At 39.2% G+C, this 20135-nt stretch overlaps 1 protein-coding gene across 1 annotated transcript in view; it reads right to left on the minus strand.

Annotated features, from left to right (window-relative positions):
* Positions 1–20135, minus strand: part of PTPRT (protein tyrosine phosphatase receptor type T) — a 439233-nt gene that overhangs the window by 256904 nt on the left and 162194 nt on the right. The window contains exons 3-6 of the mRNA XM_071759664.1: positions 11287–11558; positions 5700–5781; positions 3890–4005; positions 1537–1711 (exon numbers count right to left, since the gene is read on the minus strand). Coding sequence (XP_071615765.1) covers positions 1537–1711; positions 3890–4005; positions 5700–5781; positions 11287–11558 — 645 coding nt within the window. The remainder of the gene's footprint in view (positions 1–1536; positions 1712–3889; positions 4006–5699; positions 5782–11286; positions 11559–20135) is intronic.

Below are 20135 nucleotides of genomic sequence, written 5' to 3' on the forward strand. Positions count from 1 at the left end.
GAGGCAGGACTATCAATTGAGCAAAACCTCAATTACAGACTAATTTAATGTATACCCAAGTACATTATTGCAATTCAATAAACATCTCTTCAGAATCAGACAATTCCAATTTGCTTTCATTTCAGCCTGTGTGCATGCATTACAAATTTGCTGTTATCAGGACTGAAATCAGGCAGTTTGGAAACACTCATCCAGACAACCACAACCTATCCCAGAGCTGCACCAAAATAACCTCAAATAAATCACTTCACTCACCTGCTGGCCAGGCAGGAGCAAGGAGCAGAGGTGTGTGGGTACCCATAACAGGATCACTCCAATAACATTTCTTTTAGCAACACATCTGCCCAAGTAATCCAGCAATCAATCTGCCACTGTCTGTCCTGGTGGACATCCAACTATTCGTGTTTATAACTTACTTTTCTCTTTTTATTCCTTCTTATATTGTTGAATGTGACCATGGCAGGCACCTACACAACTTTGCATATTATGATATTTTGCCTTCCCTCCATTTAGCTGTGATACAACACTAGATATGCTACTCCTGGCAACTCAGTTCCATTTTAATCACACATTAATTCCTCTGGATTTGAATAAGATGCAAGATCACTGAGAGGGAATTAAAAGCACTTGGCATCTAACAGAAGCATTTTTTTTCATTATCTGTGTAGTCTGAATACTTGCAGCACACAAGTTATTCAAGGCATTGTAAAGGCATCAGGATATTGATGCTCAAATAAATCAGCAGAAAGTATAACAATGGGCAAAAGTAATCTTGTTTCTCCATCAACCTTCCATTTTCATAGAAAAGCAAAACAGTCAGATCAATAAAATTATACCCAGGGAGGAGACTCCTCACTGATGTCATCCCCACCCCAATCACAGAACATCTCAGGAGCAATTTAGCCACCTTCTGAGCTTCTCTGAGCATCCCTGTGGTGTAGCTCAGCATAAATTAGGAAAAAGACCAAACCAACCACCACAAGAAAACCCAGTACAGTAAATAGCACTTTACTGCATGTCTCATGGAAGCAAGATTAAGACACATCTTGCATGTGTCAGGCACAGTATCATCTCTTGAATCACAGGAAATAACAGGAACAAGACCCTAATATCCTCAAGAATTACTGATGTTTCTGTGCACTTCAGGACATCAGAATTAATCCCTTCATTAACTCCTGGCAGCCTCGAGCAGGCTCTTCTGACGTGTCGTGATCCATCACATGATTCTGGATGCCTGATAAATTACTGTAAAGGGAGGCAGATGAAGCTGACTGACAGACAAACTGTTCAGCTGACTGCCTTAGAAGTGCCCAAAGCTACCATGTATGACTACAAAAGCTTATGGAGAGGGCTGCATGCAAACAAATTTTTGATTCAAATATTTAAGAAAGCGACTGCAATTCATGTCACTTTTACCTTTGTCACCTAGTTAAATATGAAAGAAAATGGTCCAACAGGATGTTAATTTTTAGACAGACATGCCATCTAGTAGGAAAGACTCAAGATACAGAAAGCTGTTGCTTTGGTGCAACCTACCTTTCACTATTAATTCTGCATAATTGGAAACTCCGGAGCCACCGTCGGAACGAATGACACAGCGGTACTTGCTGATGCTGCGCTGAGAGGTGTCAGCAACACTGACAGTGGCAGAAAAACGTCTGTGGTTAACCACTCGTGTGACCATTAATGCTGTGTCCCTTCCATTCCACTGCTGGAGAGGCAGAGAAAAATTATAGGAGTCAGGAAAGCACAGATGCTGCATCCATATGCAACTCACTCTCTGTGACGCTGAACATCGCTCAGACCCTCACGTTCACATCATGAGGGCAGGTTTTATGCAAGCACAATTTTTCAAGAAACTACCATACCCCTGAAAAACTTGCAGGATTGTGTGATCTCAAGCTTAAATAGTCTTAAATATACTGTTGTGTTTTCATGTCTATTTAATTTGTAAAATATTTTTTGGGTGCTTGAAGCGTTCCACGTACTGGAAAAGCCAGAGTGCCAGCTCAGAGTCTGCATCTGAACACAGTATGCTCAGAGGCCTGGCTAGGAGATGAAAATACTACAGATGAATGGATATTGTACACCTGGGGAAATGCTACAAATGAGGAGATTTCCAAAATTTGGCTTTTTCAGATGTAAAACTTGGATTCTGGACCAACTTAAATAAAACGGTTGGATGGGCAGACATCCTTAGATGTCCAGCATTCCTCAATAAACCTCCCTATCAATGCCAGACTGTTTTCCCACCCAGAAAAGGGACAGAGAAAGAACTGGTTAGAAACAGAAGTTCTCCAAAACATCAACACCTGAACTTGCTCAGCTGGTCTTGTTTATTAGGAGTTTCAAAGGAAAACACCCCCCTGTTTTGCAAATTTCTAGCAATCGAGTTTTGGGGAGGTTTCAAAATCTATTTTCATTAAGTGTTTTAATTTTAGAGAGAAAATGGGTTTCCACTAGCAAAAATTATGATTTTCCTCCCAAACCCCTCCTTCTCATAGGAAAAAGTTTCATATTGCCTGAGGTGGAAAGTGTTTTTATACACATCTAGTCATAACTGGGGGAAGATTTCACTGAAAGAACCAAAAAAAAATAAAGAATAGGCCAAAAATACATCTCGGTGGATGCTAAAAGTAAATCACAGGTTTATAAATTTCAGATAAAAATGTAATTTTTAGGAGAAGAGCTGTAATGAGAGTACAGTTCAAGTGACTGTCAAGTCATTTTTACATGATCCCAAATACATTTCCCACCAACTCTTTTTCCCAGGACTAATTTTCATTTTTATGATTAGGTAAACTGATTCCCCCTATTATTTAAACTAGATTTGAAATTTTTATTTGTAAATATATTAAAATATCTGAAGCCAATAAAAAAAACTCAAGAAAAAGCTGTTAGTTATGTGACTAAAAATGCCCCAGAAATCAAGACAAGGGCCATTCTTGTCAGCCTCAGATGTTACAAATATTGGGTGGTCCAGGCCTTCAATAGAGAAGCCCAAGTTGAGAATAAAATCTTGTTCACTGCTTTTAGCATTCTGCAGTTTTTGGATTGGTCCTATGTACACATACAGTACAAACAGGAAGAGACTCATTTAGGACATCAGGTGTTTAATCACACATTTAGTAAATTTTCATGGTAATGTTGGGGGTCCCCATGTCCAAGCACTACTTAGGGCAAAAGAAACAATTTTGTCCTTCACAGAGAAAAATGCACTTCCCATCTTGAGTTTGATAACTGATTTCTAACTCTAGAACTGAAAATGAGTTGTTAAAGTTGTTACTATACCCAACACAGCCTTTCAAGTCCAACCAGGAGGGTGAAAATAAAAATAGACATTAAGGATGTTTTGATCTTTTACTGGGTGACTAAAAGGAACAATCTGCAGTCAAGGGCAAACGGGATGGAGAAAAAGAGGGTACAAACTGGTTATGCCTCTTTTCACCATCCAGGTAGTAAACTCAAATGTTAGAGTAAGTTTCCCTTTTAACATAGGGACTGACTCTGACCTAAGGAGAGGAAAGAAAAAAACTGCATAATTAAGCAGAAGTGAAGAACTCTGCTTGTTCTGTCTCTTCTGGTGTATGGCTGAGTGCTTACAGGTGCACAGACATTTATTTCAAACCTAAATTTTGCTATCACTGACTACTTTTTCCATTTTCTTGTCACCTCAAACTCTCATTTCAAAACTAAAGGCAGCTCTCAAAGGATCCTGAAATGATTTTGTCCCACTACTTAGTCTTTTGTTATCTACATATTTGAAAAAAAAAAATAAAATGCCCAAACCAACAAACAAACAAGAAAAAAAAAACCCAAACACAATCAAACAAAACCAAGCCAACAAACAAACAAAAAAACCACCAATGGAAAATGAACATTACTTTACCTGGAGCCAGAGCTTGTCGTGCTGTGACCATTTTCCCCCAGCAATGCACTGGAATGTGGCATTCTGTCCCACATTAACCTCCACGTTCTGAAGCCGTAGGAAATGAGGTGCTTTTCCTAACAAAAAAAGCAAATTATTGCAAGGGTCAAGCAAGGCAGTAACTGCCCGTATTACACCAACACAGAAATTAACACTCAATAAAGCACTGGGGCCTGACCTTGAGAAAGTGATTTTGCAAAATAAAGCTGTCTCTCTGTCTTTAACTGTTTAGTGCAGAGAGGGGGGTGATGGAGCTGATAGAGGGGGGCCTAAGGGATCATGCAGAGATCCAGCAGGTCTGAAAACACAGATCAGATCACGACACAAGTTCGTGGTCATCAGCACAATTTCTAACTTCTTTCTATAAAGAACATTTGCTTCAGAAAATGGTGTTAATGGTGTTTCTGAGAAGGAAAAATAAATAAATAAATAAATAAAATCGAATGCTTCTGAGCTTTCCAAGCATGACTGTCCCAAAGAAAGCTTTCCCAAGTGTCATATCTTCCTTGCAAACTGATCTTGGAGGTTGCAAACTCATTCAAAGTGGACTATGTAAGTGTTTTCAGTTTCAACACTTGATCAAGTTGGGGTGTAACACAGCATCCTGTCTTTTTTTCCTCTCCTCTGTCTTTCTTGGCTAAGCTTTGCCCCATAGTTTGTTCAGTGGCCTCTTCCCAGTGAAGGGATCAGGCATCACCCGGAATGCTGTGGAATGCACACAGACCATTTGGGGGATTTTGTTTGGATGCTGCCAGTTATCAGCAACATCTGGTTAATACAGACTGTAAGTATTTCTTAATGAAGTAAATGCACCCAAAGGCCTGAGCAATGAGCACATGGTAAATACAAATACAATTTAGTTAAACAGCAATTAACCACACTGTGTTATCAGAAATGTCCTGTTAAGCTTGAGCAGAACCATGTCTGTCATATTGAATGGCAGCTGTTCTTTGAAATTCTTATTGCAAGAAAACCAGTTGATGTGATCCATGGTATTTTGTGAGCAGCTGTCACTGACTGACTTACTAAAACTCTGAACTAGTGATTGGGGCTGTCAAAGGCTGTTAAAAAATATTTAGAAAAAGCTGTATACTACATATACAATACAGATACATAAAGTCTTACAGGCAGAGTGAAACCAAACAGTTTCAGACAGTAATGTTAGGGCTCAAGGTTTCTTTCAATAGGAAAAGAAAAACCCCAAACCTAAGGTTCTTATTTTGGCTGTGACAGAATAATGGCAGAAATATTTCTAACAGCATAATGAACCTGCATTAGTTTCTACTCCTGTGCAAGTGGTATTACCTGAATGAGATTTATTTTAATATCGTTATGGAGGTGGGCTTAAATTTGTGTTGAGAGAGGCCTCTAGGATGAAGGCCTCTAGGCCTCTTTACCAAGAAAATCTAAAATAATTTGTTCGTTTCTTCTTTTCTTAAGTTAACCACCCAGGATATTATCAGAAGCTTTTTAGATTGTTCCCTGAAGCAATACAGTTCCAAATATACTAAAACAATCAAGCTGATGTTCTCATAACAAGAGAGAAACAAGGATTTTCACAGCTGTCCTGGCACTTGCTATAGAGGGAGAGCATTTTTGCCTTTTTGGACAACTTGGAAAGTTATGTATTTATGCATGGCTGATTGTCTTTAAATGTCTCAGAGGATAAAAGAAGACATTTTAGTGGTGACCAAACTGGGTAAATTGCTCCTTTAGACTGTAAATTCCAGTATATAACACTGATAGAGTTAGAAAACCAGAGAGTGCTCACTGCAGGGATGGGCGAGGACTCTGACTTCATCCACAGCTATGTACCCTGGATGTCCTTTCAGAGAGACAGATTCAAATATCACCTGAAATACAAAATAAGAAAAACTATTCTTAAAATTAAGAACTACACTAGTCACTTGGTTAATCACCACATTCTGCTCTTATACCAATGTCTGAGTCATTCAATAAGAACAAAAGGATACCATGGCAATTCAGGATACACATGCATGCCAAAGGCTGAAAACCTGCTTGACATGGAAACCAAGAAATTAAAGCACCATTTATTAGGATTAGAGATAACTATGTGCTGCTTTCCTTTGGAGAAGAAAAAAATGCCCTGTGTACACACACACCTGTATTCAATTTAAGCACCAGTCTGTGAACATTAAGTGGATAATCACTTGACACCTTGTTCTTAGTATGCCTCAAAGTTGGCAAATGCTGTACATGAGAGAAAAATCCCTTTTTGAATCAATAACCCTGCATGGATTCTTCTGGAGAAAACCTGGATTTGGCATGCAAGCCAGTTTTAGAAAGCAAATTACAAGCAACAGATGACCCTGGGTTCTAGTTACTGACCTGAAATAAGATTTCCTCAGATAAAAGAGTTTTCTGCCTTTCTCTGGATTGAACTGACATGGTCTGAGAATGAATATTCTTTAAAACCACAAGCAGCATTTCTCATCATTAATGGTATGCTAACTAGCACTTTGTATTTTATCTGTGTATCCTGATAATGGAAGTGTTCCACTAATTTGGTCTGGAGAGACAGATGTTCAATAATAGATGAGATTATGGATGAGCAAAAATCTCACTTTTCCCTATGGCTTTTTGATTTTACCTGGAAAACTGCCCTGGATGGAAACCATTCTATTACTAAAATATATGGGCTACCTGAAAATCTGTGGTGAAGAAAAAAAAACACCTAAATATTGATAGAGAGATCATTAAAACTAAGTTAAATACTGTCAAATAAGCTAACTAAGAAATCAGGAGAAAATAGTATTAATTCTGGTGCAGTCTGCTCAGCAATCAAAGGTCAGAAGGACATGAGGGCTGTGTCCTCATCACAGCCTACACCTTCCTCAACATGGACAGAAGAGAGGAAGGTTTTGGTCTCCTCTCATGACCAGCAACAGGACACAAGGAAATGGGATGAAGATGCATCATGAAAAGCTCAGATTGGACATCAGGAAAAGGGGGGCATTCACTGAGAGGTGGGGGTTCCTAAAGCAGACTCCCCAGGAAGGGGTCACAGAGCTGACAGAGTGCCTGGATGCTGCTGCTCTTCCTGTGGTTTAGTTTTAGGTGGTTCTACAAAGAGCAGGGATCTTGACTCAGTGGTCTTTATGGGTTCCAACTTGAGCCATTCCATGAGGAACAGGAAGATCAGAAATGTTCAACTGCAGTAGAAAAATTAAAAATGCAGGCTGATTATTTTGCATCTTGGTTAATATACCTGGCAAGTTATTGATTCTCTGCCCAAAGGAATGAAATGCTGCCCTTTACTATTAAAAAAAAAATCAAACTGAATGGATGCAATGGATGCTATCATTTGCAATTGAAAAGGATGTCCCCATTCCCATTCTTTCTTACTAAAGTAATGCTCACACTGTACTAAATTGCTCTTTTTTGCATGAGAATACAATAATGTTTTCAAGGACAGAGTTAATTGGCATGTTCAGCTGGCACAGTTATTACTATTAAAATAGTATTCTAGTACAGCTCCTTGTTTCACAGGAAAAAGTATTTCAGTAATTTGTAACCTCTGAAATTCATTACTGGAACACAAAGTTAGCTACTTAAAGACAGTTTTCAACATGTATTTTCATTCTAAATAAAAGGAGGTATCCCCAGACTGTCACGATTCAGTCTTCTCTTTATCTCCTTCATCAGAAGAGAGATCTCTAGAAGATAAAATAATCCAAACCACATCATCAAGTGTTTTGTGCAATCAGGGTGCCTGATAGGCTTTTTAGGGACTATAGAAAATAAGACTATAATGCAAGTCCTTAATATGGGAATGATAATTTACTTTAGAAATGAAATCTCATTCATGATAAAAATTAAACTTACTGGGAAGGTCACGTAAGCAACTTCTGCAACTCCTTTCAGACTTGAATCCAAGTCCAACATTGCAGCTAAAAGGATTTATTGTAGTTTAGCATTTGTGAGAAACTATAAACCACAAGGAACTAATTCTCAGTTTCCTGCAAGCCAAAAATTTGGAAAGAAAAGTTCTCCAAGGCATTTGCATCAGCCACTAGGGAGTGGGAAAGCAAGCACCAATACCTAGAGAGTTTTGTTCTGTTAACTGCTGACAAGGAGTCTTTAATACAGCACAATATAACTTCAGATGGTAAAGAACAATACAGCTCCTAAAAAATAAACATGGACCCCTGTGCAGAAGCCACTGAAAAGAGTGGGGGATTCCTCCCAATTCACACAATGTTGTTTTGACAGACTATTTAATTCTCTTCCCCCTTCCACTTTATTTCCTAGTTCAAACTCCCACATTGCTGGTTTTTTGTTTTGTTTTTTTTTCTGTGCTTTGCAACATCTTAGCCCTGTCAAAATGAGAGGCACAGAGCTTTCCCTGAAAACAGGGAATTGAGACCCAACATGAGGACAAGACAGGGATCTCTGCTTATGGGGCCCAGTTCTGCAAAATTCACACCAAATCTCTCTCGTGCCTTTTTTACTTCAGCCAGAAACGTAGTATAATGGCTGAGATATATTTTACATTAGTAAATTAATATTAATTCGTTTCAAATTCAATAAATTTAATGTTAATATTTAACAGTATTTAACTGCCAAGTAATTTCGTGCTTCCTTACCAATAAACAGTCCAACATTTCACTGCTGCTCTACACCCAACATCTGTGTTAGCAGCACAGCCTGGCTCATCTGCTGCAGCACACAAGTTTTCTGCAGGCACAGATCAATAATGTTCCTTGATATACATCAAAAAACCTCCTCCTGGCAGCCTCTAGTGCTGCCCTTGGTGCATTCTGGGACTAAGTTCATCCTTATGGCAAGCAGTAAGTCAAGATTACACACATTACCTTCCTGCAAGAACCATTACAGCCTTTTCTCACTGCACATCTGCAGGTGAGGAATCCAAGTGCCAGTAACTCTAGGGCAGACATTATAAATCTCCACCATTCTCATGTTTGTAGCTCAGCAGGATGTTTTGGAACCCAGATGATTCATATGGCACAAAACTGCCAGAGGTCATGTCTTAGGTCTGGCAATCAACTTGGTTACTAGTTTTCCACTAGTCACACATCTCCAAAGCTCCAAGTCCTTGTCAATGCCTCAGACCTGGGGCAGATCATTTCAGATTTTTTTGCCTGACTGAATTTTCCACGCACACATCAATGCAAGGTGCTGATGTTACTGTGCATTAAGAGAATAATCCACATTTTGCCTGACGGTGATTTCATTGCTTAGAAAAAATGATATATTTTTCCTGTGTTACCTGGTGCTTTTGAAATAGAGAGCAAACTTTCAGGCCTCTCGCATACAAAGAGTTCTCCAGGCATGCAATTTGGATTTAAAGCTACAAATAACACTTTATGGAACATCCCAGATTCTGGTTGGGAAATGAGAGACCCTCTAGGCAACAAGACACCCAAGCTTTTGTCATCCTGCCACCTCTGGACTCCTTATCCAGAAGTGTTACTTAAGGCTGTCATGTAACAATAATTTTGTCCAAGTCCATCATTCTGCTTTCCTCCTTCCTTTTGTAAACTTAGAAGTTTTATGTTTTCTTTTTGTTTTCTTTTTTTTTTTTTTTCTAAACCTGGACTAAATGTAGAAACATACAGGATTGCAGCCCATCAGCAGAGGATGGTTTATAAAATCAGATTTATGAAGCAGCTCCAGCTACCAGATCCTCCAAGATCTCGTATTTTAAAAGCCATACTTAAGGAATAAGAATACAAACACAACCAGAAATACACCTCACCCCTGTTTAGCAAAAAGCAAAGCAGAAAATCCATGCATTTCCTGGGAAGGAACCAGGCAGGTTAGTGCTGGTTTCCAATTTATTCATTTTTGAACTGCAGTGAAAAAATTCTCATTTAATTTAAAGGATTTTTTTTACTGAGGAAAAGCAAACTTGACCTGTAAAAGGACTTGCTAAAGAAGTAAGGGAGGCTCAGGAAGTACTGGTGGTGTATCTCAGGGTGAGATCAGACTGTCTTTTCCAGGGTTTTCAAGCACTGGGTGAAAGATCATTTCTGTTCTCTCTGTGGAGCACCTTCTATGGAGGAAATTCTGTTTCGTGGCCAGGTTCATGTTAATATAAATGGAGAATAAGCTCTTCAGTGTGACTTCAGAACAAGTGGTGAGCTGTGCACAGCCCTTAAAACTCCACTTACCAGGAATCTGTCTCTCTTAACCCTTCCTCTCACCCTGCCTTGTGTGCTCCATGGATTCTGCTGATCCTCCCAACTCTTTTTCAAAGGCAGAACATTAAAGCGTTCAACTTCAGCTCACATTTTTTTTAGACATCCTACTCAATTATTAGAAGTAAAAAAAGCAAAAAAATCCAAGTTTTTTCCCACCGGCTGATTTCTATCTGGACTATTTGCTTCTTTTTCATAGTTTTTTCTGTCATTATTCCTATCTCACTCACATTTTTATCAGCATAAATACATCAGCTTTTCCTGCAAGATGCAGTTACTCCAAGGTGCTTTTTTTGAGTCTTGAATATAAAACAAGACAAAAAAACCACCAACATCTAATAAGTACATGAGCCATTGTGGGCACTCTTATCTAATCAAAATCAGAACAGTGACTGTAAAGTTGCCACATTCATTTTCAAGTGGGACAGCTAAAAAGCAGCTATTTTAATATTATTTAAATATTAATTAAATATTAAACTACAATTAATATAGTAAAAAAACAACTTACCAGTACATTCCTCAACTCTGCTTGTTTAAAAAAATAAATCTCCCAACAGAACAAGAAAGACTATGTCACAGTGTTAAAAAGAGGAGGAATTAGGGATCTGGTGAAGAATATACTCGTGTTGGTGACATGGTACAAGATTTTATTTGTAGCTTATTGCCTTACACCCCATATACAGGCATAGGAAAAACCCCAATTGAAACTGAATTTCAAATTCAAAAAATTTCAAACAAAATTGAGTGAATGAAAGTTCCTTCTTATAGAATCAGCTAAGGGACAAAAATAGTTCAGACAAACTTATGCAGAGGTTCAGTTCCACATCTCAACACCCAGTTATATTTCCATAGTGCCATGGGAAGTGCCAGTCCCATTCTGTTCATGCACCAATTTCATGATAAACAAGTGGATCTTAACTTGCCAACAACTTGACTGCTGGCAGTTTATTCATAACTCTGACAACAACTAAAGAAAACAGGTGAAGTGGGAAGAAATATGTCAAGATGCCTACATAACCCCTTTGCTATCAAACTGTTATATGCAAATCCATTCTGATAGAAAAAAATTAGGAGGAAATTTGATTTTCAGAAAGCTACAGCCAGCAACAGCTGAAGCTCACACCTACCCAAATGCTCAAAGGAAAAAAAAAAAAAAGAGGGAAAACCACTACAAACCTGATAAAAATGTGGCCAGAATGTACTGATGGCAAGCTCTGCTTTCACCCATCCTTCTGTAACAACTCCTGAGACATTCCATATGGGATTGCCCTGGGGCCCTCCATTCACCTTCACGTAGACGTTGAGTGAGCCCGGGCTGGAGCGATCCCTGCTGGATAAGTAGTAGTGGAAGTCGATGCAATGGGTGTCATTTTCCTTCAGGGTAGGCAACAGCAAGTGAGCTTTCTGCCCAGATGCCCTCCCAGAGCTGTTTACCATCATGAAGGAGCCTACAGAGGAAAGAAAAAGAGAAGAGTGGATTTATTCGTTGGGTTTTTTCCAGTGAAGAGTCAGTGATTGCCTTGGAAGGCAAGAAAACAAAACATTTATCTGAAGAATTCAAACTAGCTATTTTTTCTATGCTGGCTGTTAGGTAACAGAAAGAAAGGATATTAAAATTGCAGGGTATACACACAAATAGATCTCGGGCCAACTAGAACCACTTTAATTATATAACAACAATCAAAATACTATTTTACTTTTCTTATTTTATAAGCTTGGCATAAAACAGTGACTCTAAACAACAGCATAGTCACACTCCAAGTAGCAATGAGGTTCTGCTTCTACATAAAGTCCACCAAAGGCACATTCAACACAAAAAAAAACTACAACAAAGGACCAAATTCTCAGCTGATGCCTAAATGGCCCCCATCCAATTTATGCCACTCTGCACCTGTGAACCCTGAACCTTGGAACTATAAACTTTAGAAGGTCACAATGTGTCAAAAAACACACTGTGGGTTTTTTTCAGAGTCCAAATTAATTAGGTTTGTTGGTATAAGAGCAACATCTCGACTAGAAATAATGCAACCAGGACAATGATACTTCTAGGGGGGAAGGACAGGCTGAATTTTGGGAGGGAAATATATGCTAAGGCAATTGATGAGTTTGTTAACCTGGAAGCTTGAATCATATTAACCATGGTACTTGATGTTGAACTCATTTTGATTCATCAAGCAGTTATTTTACAGCACATTGTGTCTCAACTCATCTCTTCCCAGATGCATCAAGGTGACAAATGTTGGCAATAAGGAAAAACATTATGAGTTTGATTCAATTGTGCTTAAAGGATCACCTTTATACGTGTGCAGACACTCACACCCAGAAAAAGCAGCAGAAAACACGAAGATTGAGAAGGGGGAAAAATCTGTGTGTCAGCAGCCAGGCATGATAATTTTTAATCAAATGCAGCTCTCTTGACACTCTCAGATCTGGTGCTGCTACAGATGTTATTTCTCCGCTGGCCTCTTTCAGTTCACAGAAGATTGAGTTTGAAAAGCTTTGCCTCACTTCTAACCTATTGACTTTCCCTGGTCCATGCCACAGCAGTGTGACACTCGGATGAGCCAGATAAACATTTTGATCAATTCTGTGCAGTCAGCTGCTATATATTCAGAATTTACATCAGCAGATAGGAGCAACTTTCCCCTGTGTTTATATGATATATATCTGTTTTGTGAAGGACTGAGTAACACGGATACAGAAGCAAAGTAAATATTTAAAAAAATATAAAAATGTTAAAAATCACATATTCTAGAGACCTTGGAAAATTCAAGCATGATGCAAACACAGCAGGGGAAGAGGTTGTGCTAAGGAATATGAAGACTCAGGCAAGAAGCTCTCTGGAAATCCTGTTGGTTTGGTTTGATATGCTGAGAATCAAAATGGCCCCAAATTGAGACTTCCAAGGTTCACAGCAAGGACGTAGAGAAACATAAGAGCTGAATCCAAATCTGTCAATTTCTCCCAAATATCAAAGTCTTTAACATATGTTATATGGTATATAAACTACACCTACAGTATAACAACTATAACAAATGTTCAGTGCTGATCTCTTTCTGCCCAGAGTCAACCACTAACTTCCCTTCTTGGGTGAAGACTTGTTAAAAGGTATTCTTAAAAAGCCAGGCAAACATGCTGAAGTTTTGAGAAACTGAGATTGGAATTCAGTTTCTAGGACCTAGGATAATACATTATCAAAAAGCACAACTGCCAAGAGCAGAGCCAGACTGGAAACCCTGGTCCCTGAGCCTAAAGATGATGCTCACTTCCATGGCCTCTGTCAGGACACAGAGTCTGCCTTAGCATCCCTTAACAATAAAGCCTGCAGCTTTCTGATGCCATTTGCAGGAACAGCCCAAGATACAACAAAGACAACTTCCACATTTGCCAGATCTCAGACTTGAGGATGATGGCACAGTCAGTTCAAACAGGGTCAAGAAAAGCAGAGCTCCTGTGCATCCACAAGGTTTTTGAGCAAGTGTTTGCCCCATTGAGGAACCCAGATAAACTCATTTTTTACATCATTGGTTGGCTCCTAGAGCACATCATTTCACTCCACGCCATCTTCCTCAAATGATTTTATTTTAATTTATTTGGATAATACATGGATTGCCACCCTATAGAACTACTCTGAAGCTCCACTCTGTCTCACACACTCTTGAACTGCACTGGGGTAGGTGTTTCACTGAAAGAAAAAATTAGGCAGCATTTCACTTTTACAGAATTATGTACAAAAATAATGAGCTTTCCTCTGGGAAAAAAAGCACCAGCTTTTCTAAAAAGTTCTAAGCAGTAATTATAATTTTATTTTTTGCCACCTACAAAAAAATGAATCACAAGCTATTTGTGGTATGACAATGGCCTTTTGTGCAAATGCTGACAATCCCAGAGAGTATGGAACCTGAATCTAGTGATTGACAACATCACCAAGTAAAACATCCATCCACAGAAAAGTATTTAACAAAATAATCAGTGTTAGTTCCTGAACTGATAGAAACAACTGTTGTATGCAAAATAGTTATAAATTATTTTTTTATTATGATTTTTAATAAAGCATGGGTGGAGATACATTAAAAAACAGTCCAGTGAAGTCCTGATATGAAATATTTTATATGACAGTGGAAAAAGAGGAAAAATTTCCACTCACAGTTCAATCTCTGTCAAAGAAAAATACTTACACCTTGTGTAAGGAAAAAGGAGGGGGAAAAAGGAGGGGGAAAAAGGAGGGGGAAAAATGGAGAGGGGGGAGAGGGGGGAGAGGGGGGAGAGGGGGGAGAGGGGAAAAAAAAGGGGAAAAAAAAGGGGAAAAAAAAGGGGAAAAAAAAGGGGAAAAAAAAGGGAAAAAAAGGGAAAAAAAAGGGAAAAAAAAGGGGAAAAAAAGGGGAAAAAAAGGGGAAAAAAAGGGGAAAAAAAGGGGAAAAAAAGGGGAAAAAAGGGAAAAAAAAAGGGAAAAAAAGGGAAAAAAAGGGAAAAAAAAGGGAAAAAAAAGGGGAAAAAAGGGGAAAAAAGGGGAAAAAAAAGGGAAAAAAAGGGGAAAAAAAAGGGAAAAAAAGGGGAAAAAAAGGGGAAAAAAAGGGGAAAAAAAGGGGAAAAAAAGGGGAAAAAAAGGGGAAAAAAAGGGGAAAAAAAGGGGAAAAAAAGGGGAAAAAAAGGGGAAAAAAAGGGAAAAAAGGGAAAAAAAAGGGAAAAAAAAGGGGAAAAAAAGGGGAAAAAAAGGGGAAAAAAAGGGGAAAAAAGGGAAAAAAAAAGGGAAAAAAAGGGAAAAAAAGGGAAAAAAAAGGGAAAAAAGGGGAAAAAAGGGGAAAAAAGGGGAAAAAAGGGGAAAAAAGGGGAAAAAAGGGGAAAAAAGGGGAAAAAAGGGGAAAAAAGGGAAAAAAGGGGAAAAAAGGGAAAAAAGGGGAAAAAGGGGAAAAAAGGGGAAAAAGGGGAAAAAGGGGAAAAAGGGGAAAAAAGGGGAAAAAAGGGAAAAAAAGGGAAAAAAAGGGAAAAAAGGGAAAAAAAGGGAAAAAAAGGGAAAAAAAGGGAAAAAGGGAAAAAAGGGAAAAAAGGGAAAAAGGGGAAAAAGGGGAAAAAGGGGAAAACGGGGAAAACGGGGAAAAGGGGGAAAAGGGGGAAAAGGGGAGAAAAAGGGAAAGAGGGGAAAAAAAGGGAAAAAGGGGAAAAAAAGGGAAAAAGGGAAAAAAAATCAAACCTGCCTTTTAAGAACAAATGTGGTTTCCTTTATTATCCTTAATAAAAACTGACACCGTGTCGTTTCCAGGCTGACAGCCTTCTTTAGGCTGAACACAGAATTGAAGCTGATGGGACTTATTCTCAATTTATGGGTCTGTGTGTACCAATAACAGAGAAACAAACTGGTCTGGCATCCACAAACCACTTATCTTCTCCACTCATCTAAAGAACTGGGGGATGAATTAACATGTTACAAATGGAAATTACTGATCAATGGATGACTAAAAGCCACTTCAATCTCTTCAGGCAAAAATCTGAATTAAGCAAAGGTATCTTGGAGAAACTCTTATTTAGAGTCCAATTTTGGAAAATAATAATAGGAGAGGGGAAAAAAAAAAAAATCATTCAGCCTCATTGTTTTGTTTATCACCACCCAGAAAGTTCAAATGGCACGAAGAAAACACTGAGCTGAAAAATTTCAGGTCAACTAAATCCAGTGCTCTTGGATCAACAGATTAGATTAATTAATTTCGTGCTGGTTTTGTCCTGAATAACCAAAAATGTGTGTGCTACATTCAGGTCATCCCAAAGCAAGGAGGATAGAGAGCCAGTAAATAAATCCATTTTTAAAAATCTGTTCAACCAACAGAAACATAAACCAGCACTCTTGCATAGTTATTAAACATACCACTGAAAACTGGGGAATTAAACCATGAAGTGCTCTCTAGCTGGCCATAAATTTCAATTTTTCCCCTGCTCGGTGCATAATGATGCCTTGATAAGCGTCCTATTATTGATGCATCTGCAACATATATCCTCTTTTTGGAGCTGAAATGCTACTCTGTAGCAGATGGTGGCTATTGTGTTTACACATCAGCACTTTATGATTGCATTTTCTCACGTCTGCAGTAAAAAGAAAGCGGTAATTGAGTTTTTAATGGCTTTGCACATTGTTCATTAAGATTACATGAGTGTGCTCTGACAAATGACAGCTGAAGAAATGAGCCACTGAGAACCCCTTGTGATCACCAGACAGACCTCAGCTGATGCTTTTTCACTGTTGGCTTTGAAGAACATTGCTGGTTCAAAGAGAAATTATAGCAGCCATTAAAGGCTGAATGTAAACTTGAAAAGAAAGCTGTCAAAATGCTCCAGTGCAAAATGAGACTTCTAAACCCTTGAAATCCACAATCAGGTAGACAATGTGCTTTTAAAAATCAAACCTCTTCCCCCCCAAAAAAGGACTGGGTTTGCCAACAGCTCCATCAGATGGATGAGCATGTTTTAGATACAGTTTTACTGATTTCCAAAGAACAACTCAACCTCCAAGTCACTCATCTCTCCTTGCTAAAGTAGAACAAAGCAATACAGAATAAGCCAGGTGAGAAGGGCCTTAAGTCAAACTGCTGCTCAGAGCAGGGTTACCTGTGAGGCCAGCTCAGGTTTCTCAGAGCTTTTGCCTACTTCTGACTATTAAAAGCCTCTTAGAAGGACTTCCACCCCCCTCTGGGAAATCTCCACTGCTTGACTGCCCTCATAGTTTTTCCTTATATCCAGTCCAAAACCTCTCCTTTCAACTTACACCTTTTTGTCTCCCACCCTGCATACATCTCATGCAGAAAAGATCCCAACTTGGTGCTCCTGATCACCTCCTTGTAGGTACCTGAGGACCACTGCTAGGTCTCCAAAGTCTCCCCTGCCTCAGGCTGAACAACCCCTGGTAACTCCTCAGCATCTTCTTCCATGCCATATCATAGAATCATAGAATTGGCTGGGTTGGAAGGGACCTCTGGGATCATCAAGTCCAACCCTTGATCCACTCCCCCCGTGGTTCCCAGCCCATGGCACTGAGTGCCACATCCAGGCTCTTTTGAAATATCTCCAGGGATGGAGAATCCACCCCTTCCCTGGGCAGCCCATTCCAATGTCTGAGCACCCTCTCCGTAAAGAAATTCTTTCTAATGTCCAACCTAAACCTCCCCTGGCACAACTTGAGACCTCTTGTGCCCTCTTGTCTTGCTGAGAGTTGCCTGGGAAAAGAGCCCAACCCCCACCTAGCTACACCCTCCTTTCAGGGAGTTGTAGAGAGTGCTCCAACCCCACAAATTTGGTGGCCTTCATTGAAAATTCTGACAGTTCATCAGTCTCTTGGATGTTGTGACACCCAACATAGGGCACAGTATGCTTGGTGTCATCTTCAAACAAGAGGCAGCAACAAACATCACCAGCTGCCACCCAAGCAGGTTTGAGCCACATAACAACCACCACCCCCCCAGACCATAATACCCTGCCCTGGAAACATGGGAAGCTCTGTCTCACCTCTGATAACAGCAGCACAGCACTTCTGCAGCTCAGCTACAGTACCAAGAGAGCTCTGATAATTTTATATTTCAACAAAAATATGATGGAAATGAAGCTGTTCTAATTGGATACAAAAAAAAGGTGTTCCAAGAAGGATGTTCATCAGAACAGCAAAACACAGATTTTAAAAGTCATTTTATCCTCTGTCACTCAGTTTGCATCTGTGCACTTTCAAACAGTTCTTGTGAGTCCCAAACACATAATAAAACAACTGCTACACAGTCTGTGTGGAAACAAACAAAGAGCAGTTCCTGGTCAAGAAAAACAAAGTTTTTTCAAACAACAGTAATTCCAATGGCAGCTCTACAGGTATGATACTTCTCAGCACCCTATCAAGGTTCCTCTGAGGATGTTTCAGAGCACAGATCACAGCACAGACCCTGGGGGGACACTTCTGGTGAGCTGAGAGCTCACTGCTGGTCCTGGCCTCTTATCTGTTCACCTTTTGAGCACCTTTCTGCTGTAGCCTCAGACACCTTTTGGAAGTTCACTGCATTAATTTTGAAATTCATTTTAACAACAAAATCCAATTTGCTTGTCTTTTTCAAAAAAACTTGAAAGCATTCCAATAGATTAAGGAGGTGTGACTTTCCTGAAAGGCTGCTTGGACTCTTTCCCAGTTTTTCATTCCCAGTGGAGCAGGATTAGGGTCAGAGCCAGTTCATTATCTTGTATAATGACCTGGAAGTTCCTCTACCCCAGGTATTTTTGTTGAATGACAGATCAAGCAAGAGTCATCTATGTCAGCCAGCTAAGCAAGCTGCTGCCTTTCCCAGTAGGGTTTGCACATTCCAGGTTTTTGCACAGCTTTCAGTAAAGCACTTCTGATACTGTCCAGGCAACCAGTACCACAGAACAGATACTGAAAAGCATCTACAGTAAGTATGAATAAATATGCTTAAGGACAATACAAAAAAAGAAAAAAAAAAAAAAAGAAAAAAAAAAAGCCAGTCTACCTCAACACTAGTTTTTCAGAGTGACAGAGCAGCCACTTTAAGCAGAACATAAGAATTAGGGGCCTGGGAATAGAATTTACTGTTTCAAGATTTTGACAGTCAGTTCTATCAATATCTTTAAAGCCAAAAGCTGCAGCTGCCCCCTGTCAGTGATTAGCCCCAGACTGATCTCCCTCCCATATTTTTTTGTTAAGTCAGTCAGGAGCAAGACTCTCAACAAACTCTAAAGTTTAATTATGTATTGTGCTAGGGAAAAGAAATATATATTTACAGCCACTTGCTTTAAGCCACTGCCACTTAATTTGCAGTTCTGATTTTATGAAAAGTTATTATCTACCTTCTTTACCTCTCCCAGATCTTTATATCCCTACTCTTCAGAGCCATGTATACAGCTGAATAAGGCTCAGAAATCTTTTCCTCTTGACTGACTTACTACAGACAGCAGCATTTGTGCAAGCTCAAAATTAATCAAAACGTATCTCAGAGCTTCTATTCCTTTTCCAAGTATTAGGACAAAATCAGACCCATGGGGTTTATTTCTCAGATGTGGGTCATACTAAATTAATCTGCTCCTGAATTAAAAAGAGTTTGATTCCCAGATAAATATGAATATAAACTGCAAGTTGAGATCAGTATAATTCATGAGGACAATTCACTCACTTGGGAAATTGTCAGATAATAGGAAAGTATTGTTTAGAGACAGCTACTATTTGTAAAGAGCTTTTCTTCTGGAAATTAATTTAATGAAAAGAACTATCTTGTTGGGTTGTTGGCTTTTTTTTTTGTAAGAAAAATTTTCTCCAGGGAAAAAGACTGATGCCATACTACTCCAGTGACCACAAATATTTCCTGTAATTATTTAAAGAACATGAAGATTATGGCTCAAATGTTTTACTGATCTTCTGTGAAAGCCTAGGTGTGCAACAAAAATGGGTCTGGGTTGAAAATTTTCAAACGTCCTTGGGAGAGGAGTTGTTTTCAACTCTTGCTTTATCTAAAACCAGATAATTATAGGACATTACTCAGAACTAAGGAAAACAGCTTTCTCAGTTTCATACTTGCAAACTGCAGACTTTTGTCATTGATTCCACTGACTGAGCCATAAATGACTGCTGGCATTTTCAGTGCCTTCCAGGCACTGTTATCAGCAAATCACAGGTGTCCTCAAACTACACTCCTTTTACAGATGTTTTCCAGGGTCTGAATAATGGTGACCCACAGATCCTGAAAGATGCTACCAAGCCAGGAACAGCCTCCAGCCAAATAACAGCTTCCCTTTATTCACATCCTGAAGTAAGCAGCATCGAGGACAGAGGCTTTCCCACCCAAAATGGGACACATTAAGCTACCCGAGAGGAAAAAAAAATAAAAAAAGGATTACAAGGAAAAGAAAATATCCCATTTTACTGGCTTTCCTCTTTAAATGCTGGTGGATCAGTGGTGGATTGGTCAGCAAGTCATCTTTAACTCAGACACTGGAATGGTCTCCCAGGAGCAGTGGTGGATTCCCCCACTTTGGAAGTTTTAAGTCTCAGG

The sequence above is a fragment of the Heliangelus exortis genome, chromosome 16, assembly GCF_036169615.1.
Source record: "Heliangelus exortis chromosome 16, bHelExo1.hap1, whole genome shotgun sequence".
NCBI lineage: Eukaryota > Metazoa > Chordata > Aves > Apodiformes > Trochilidae > Heliangelus > Heliangelus exortis.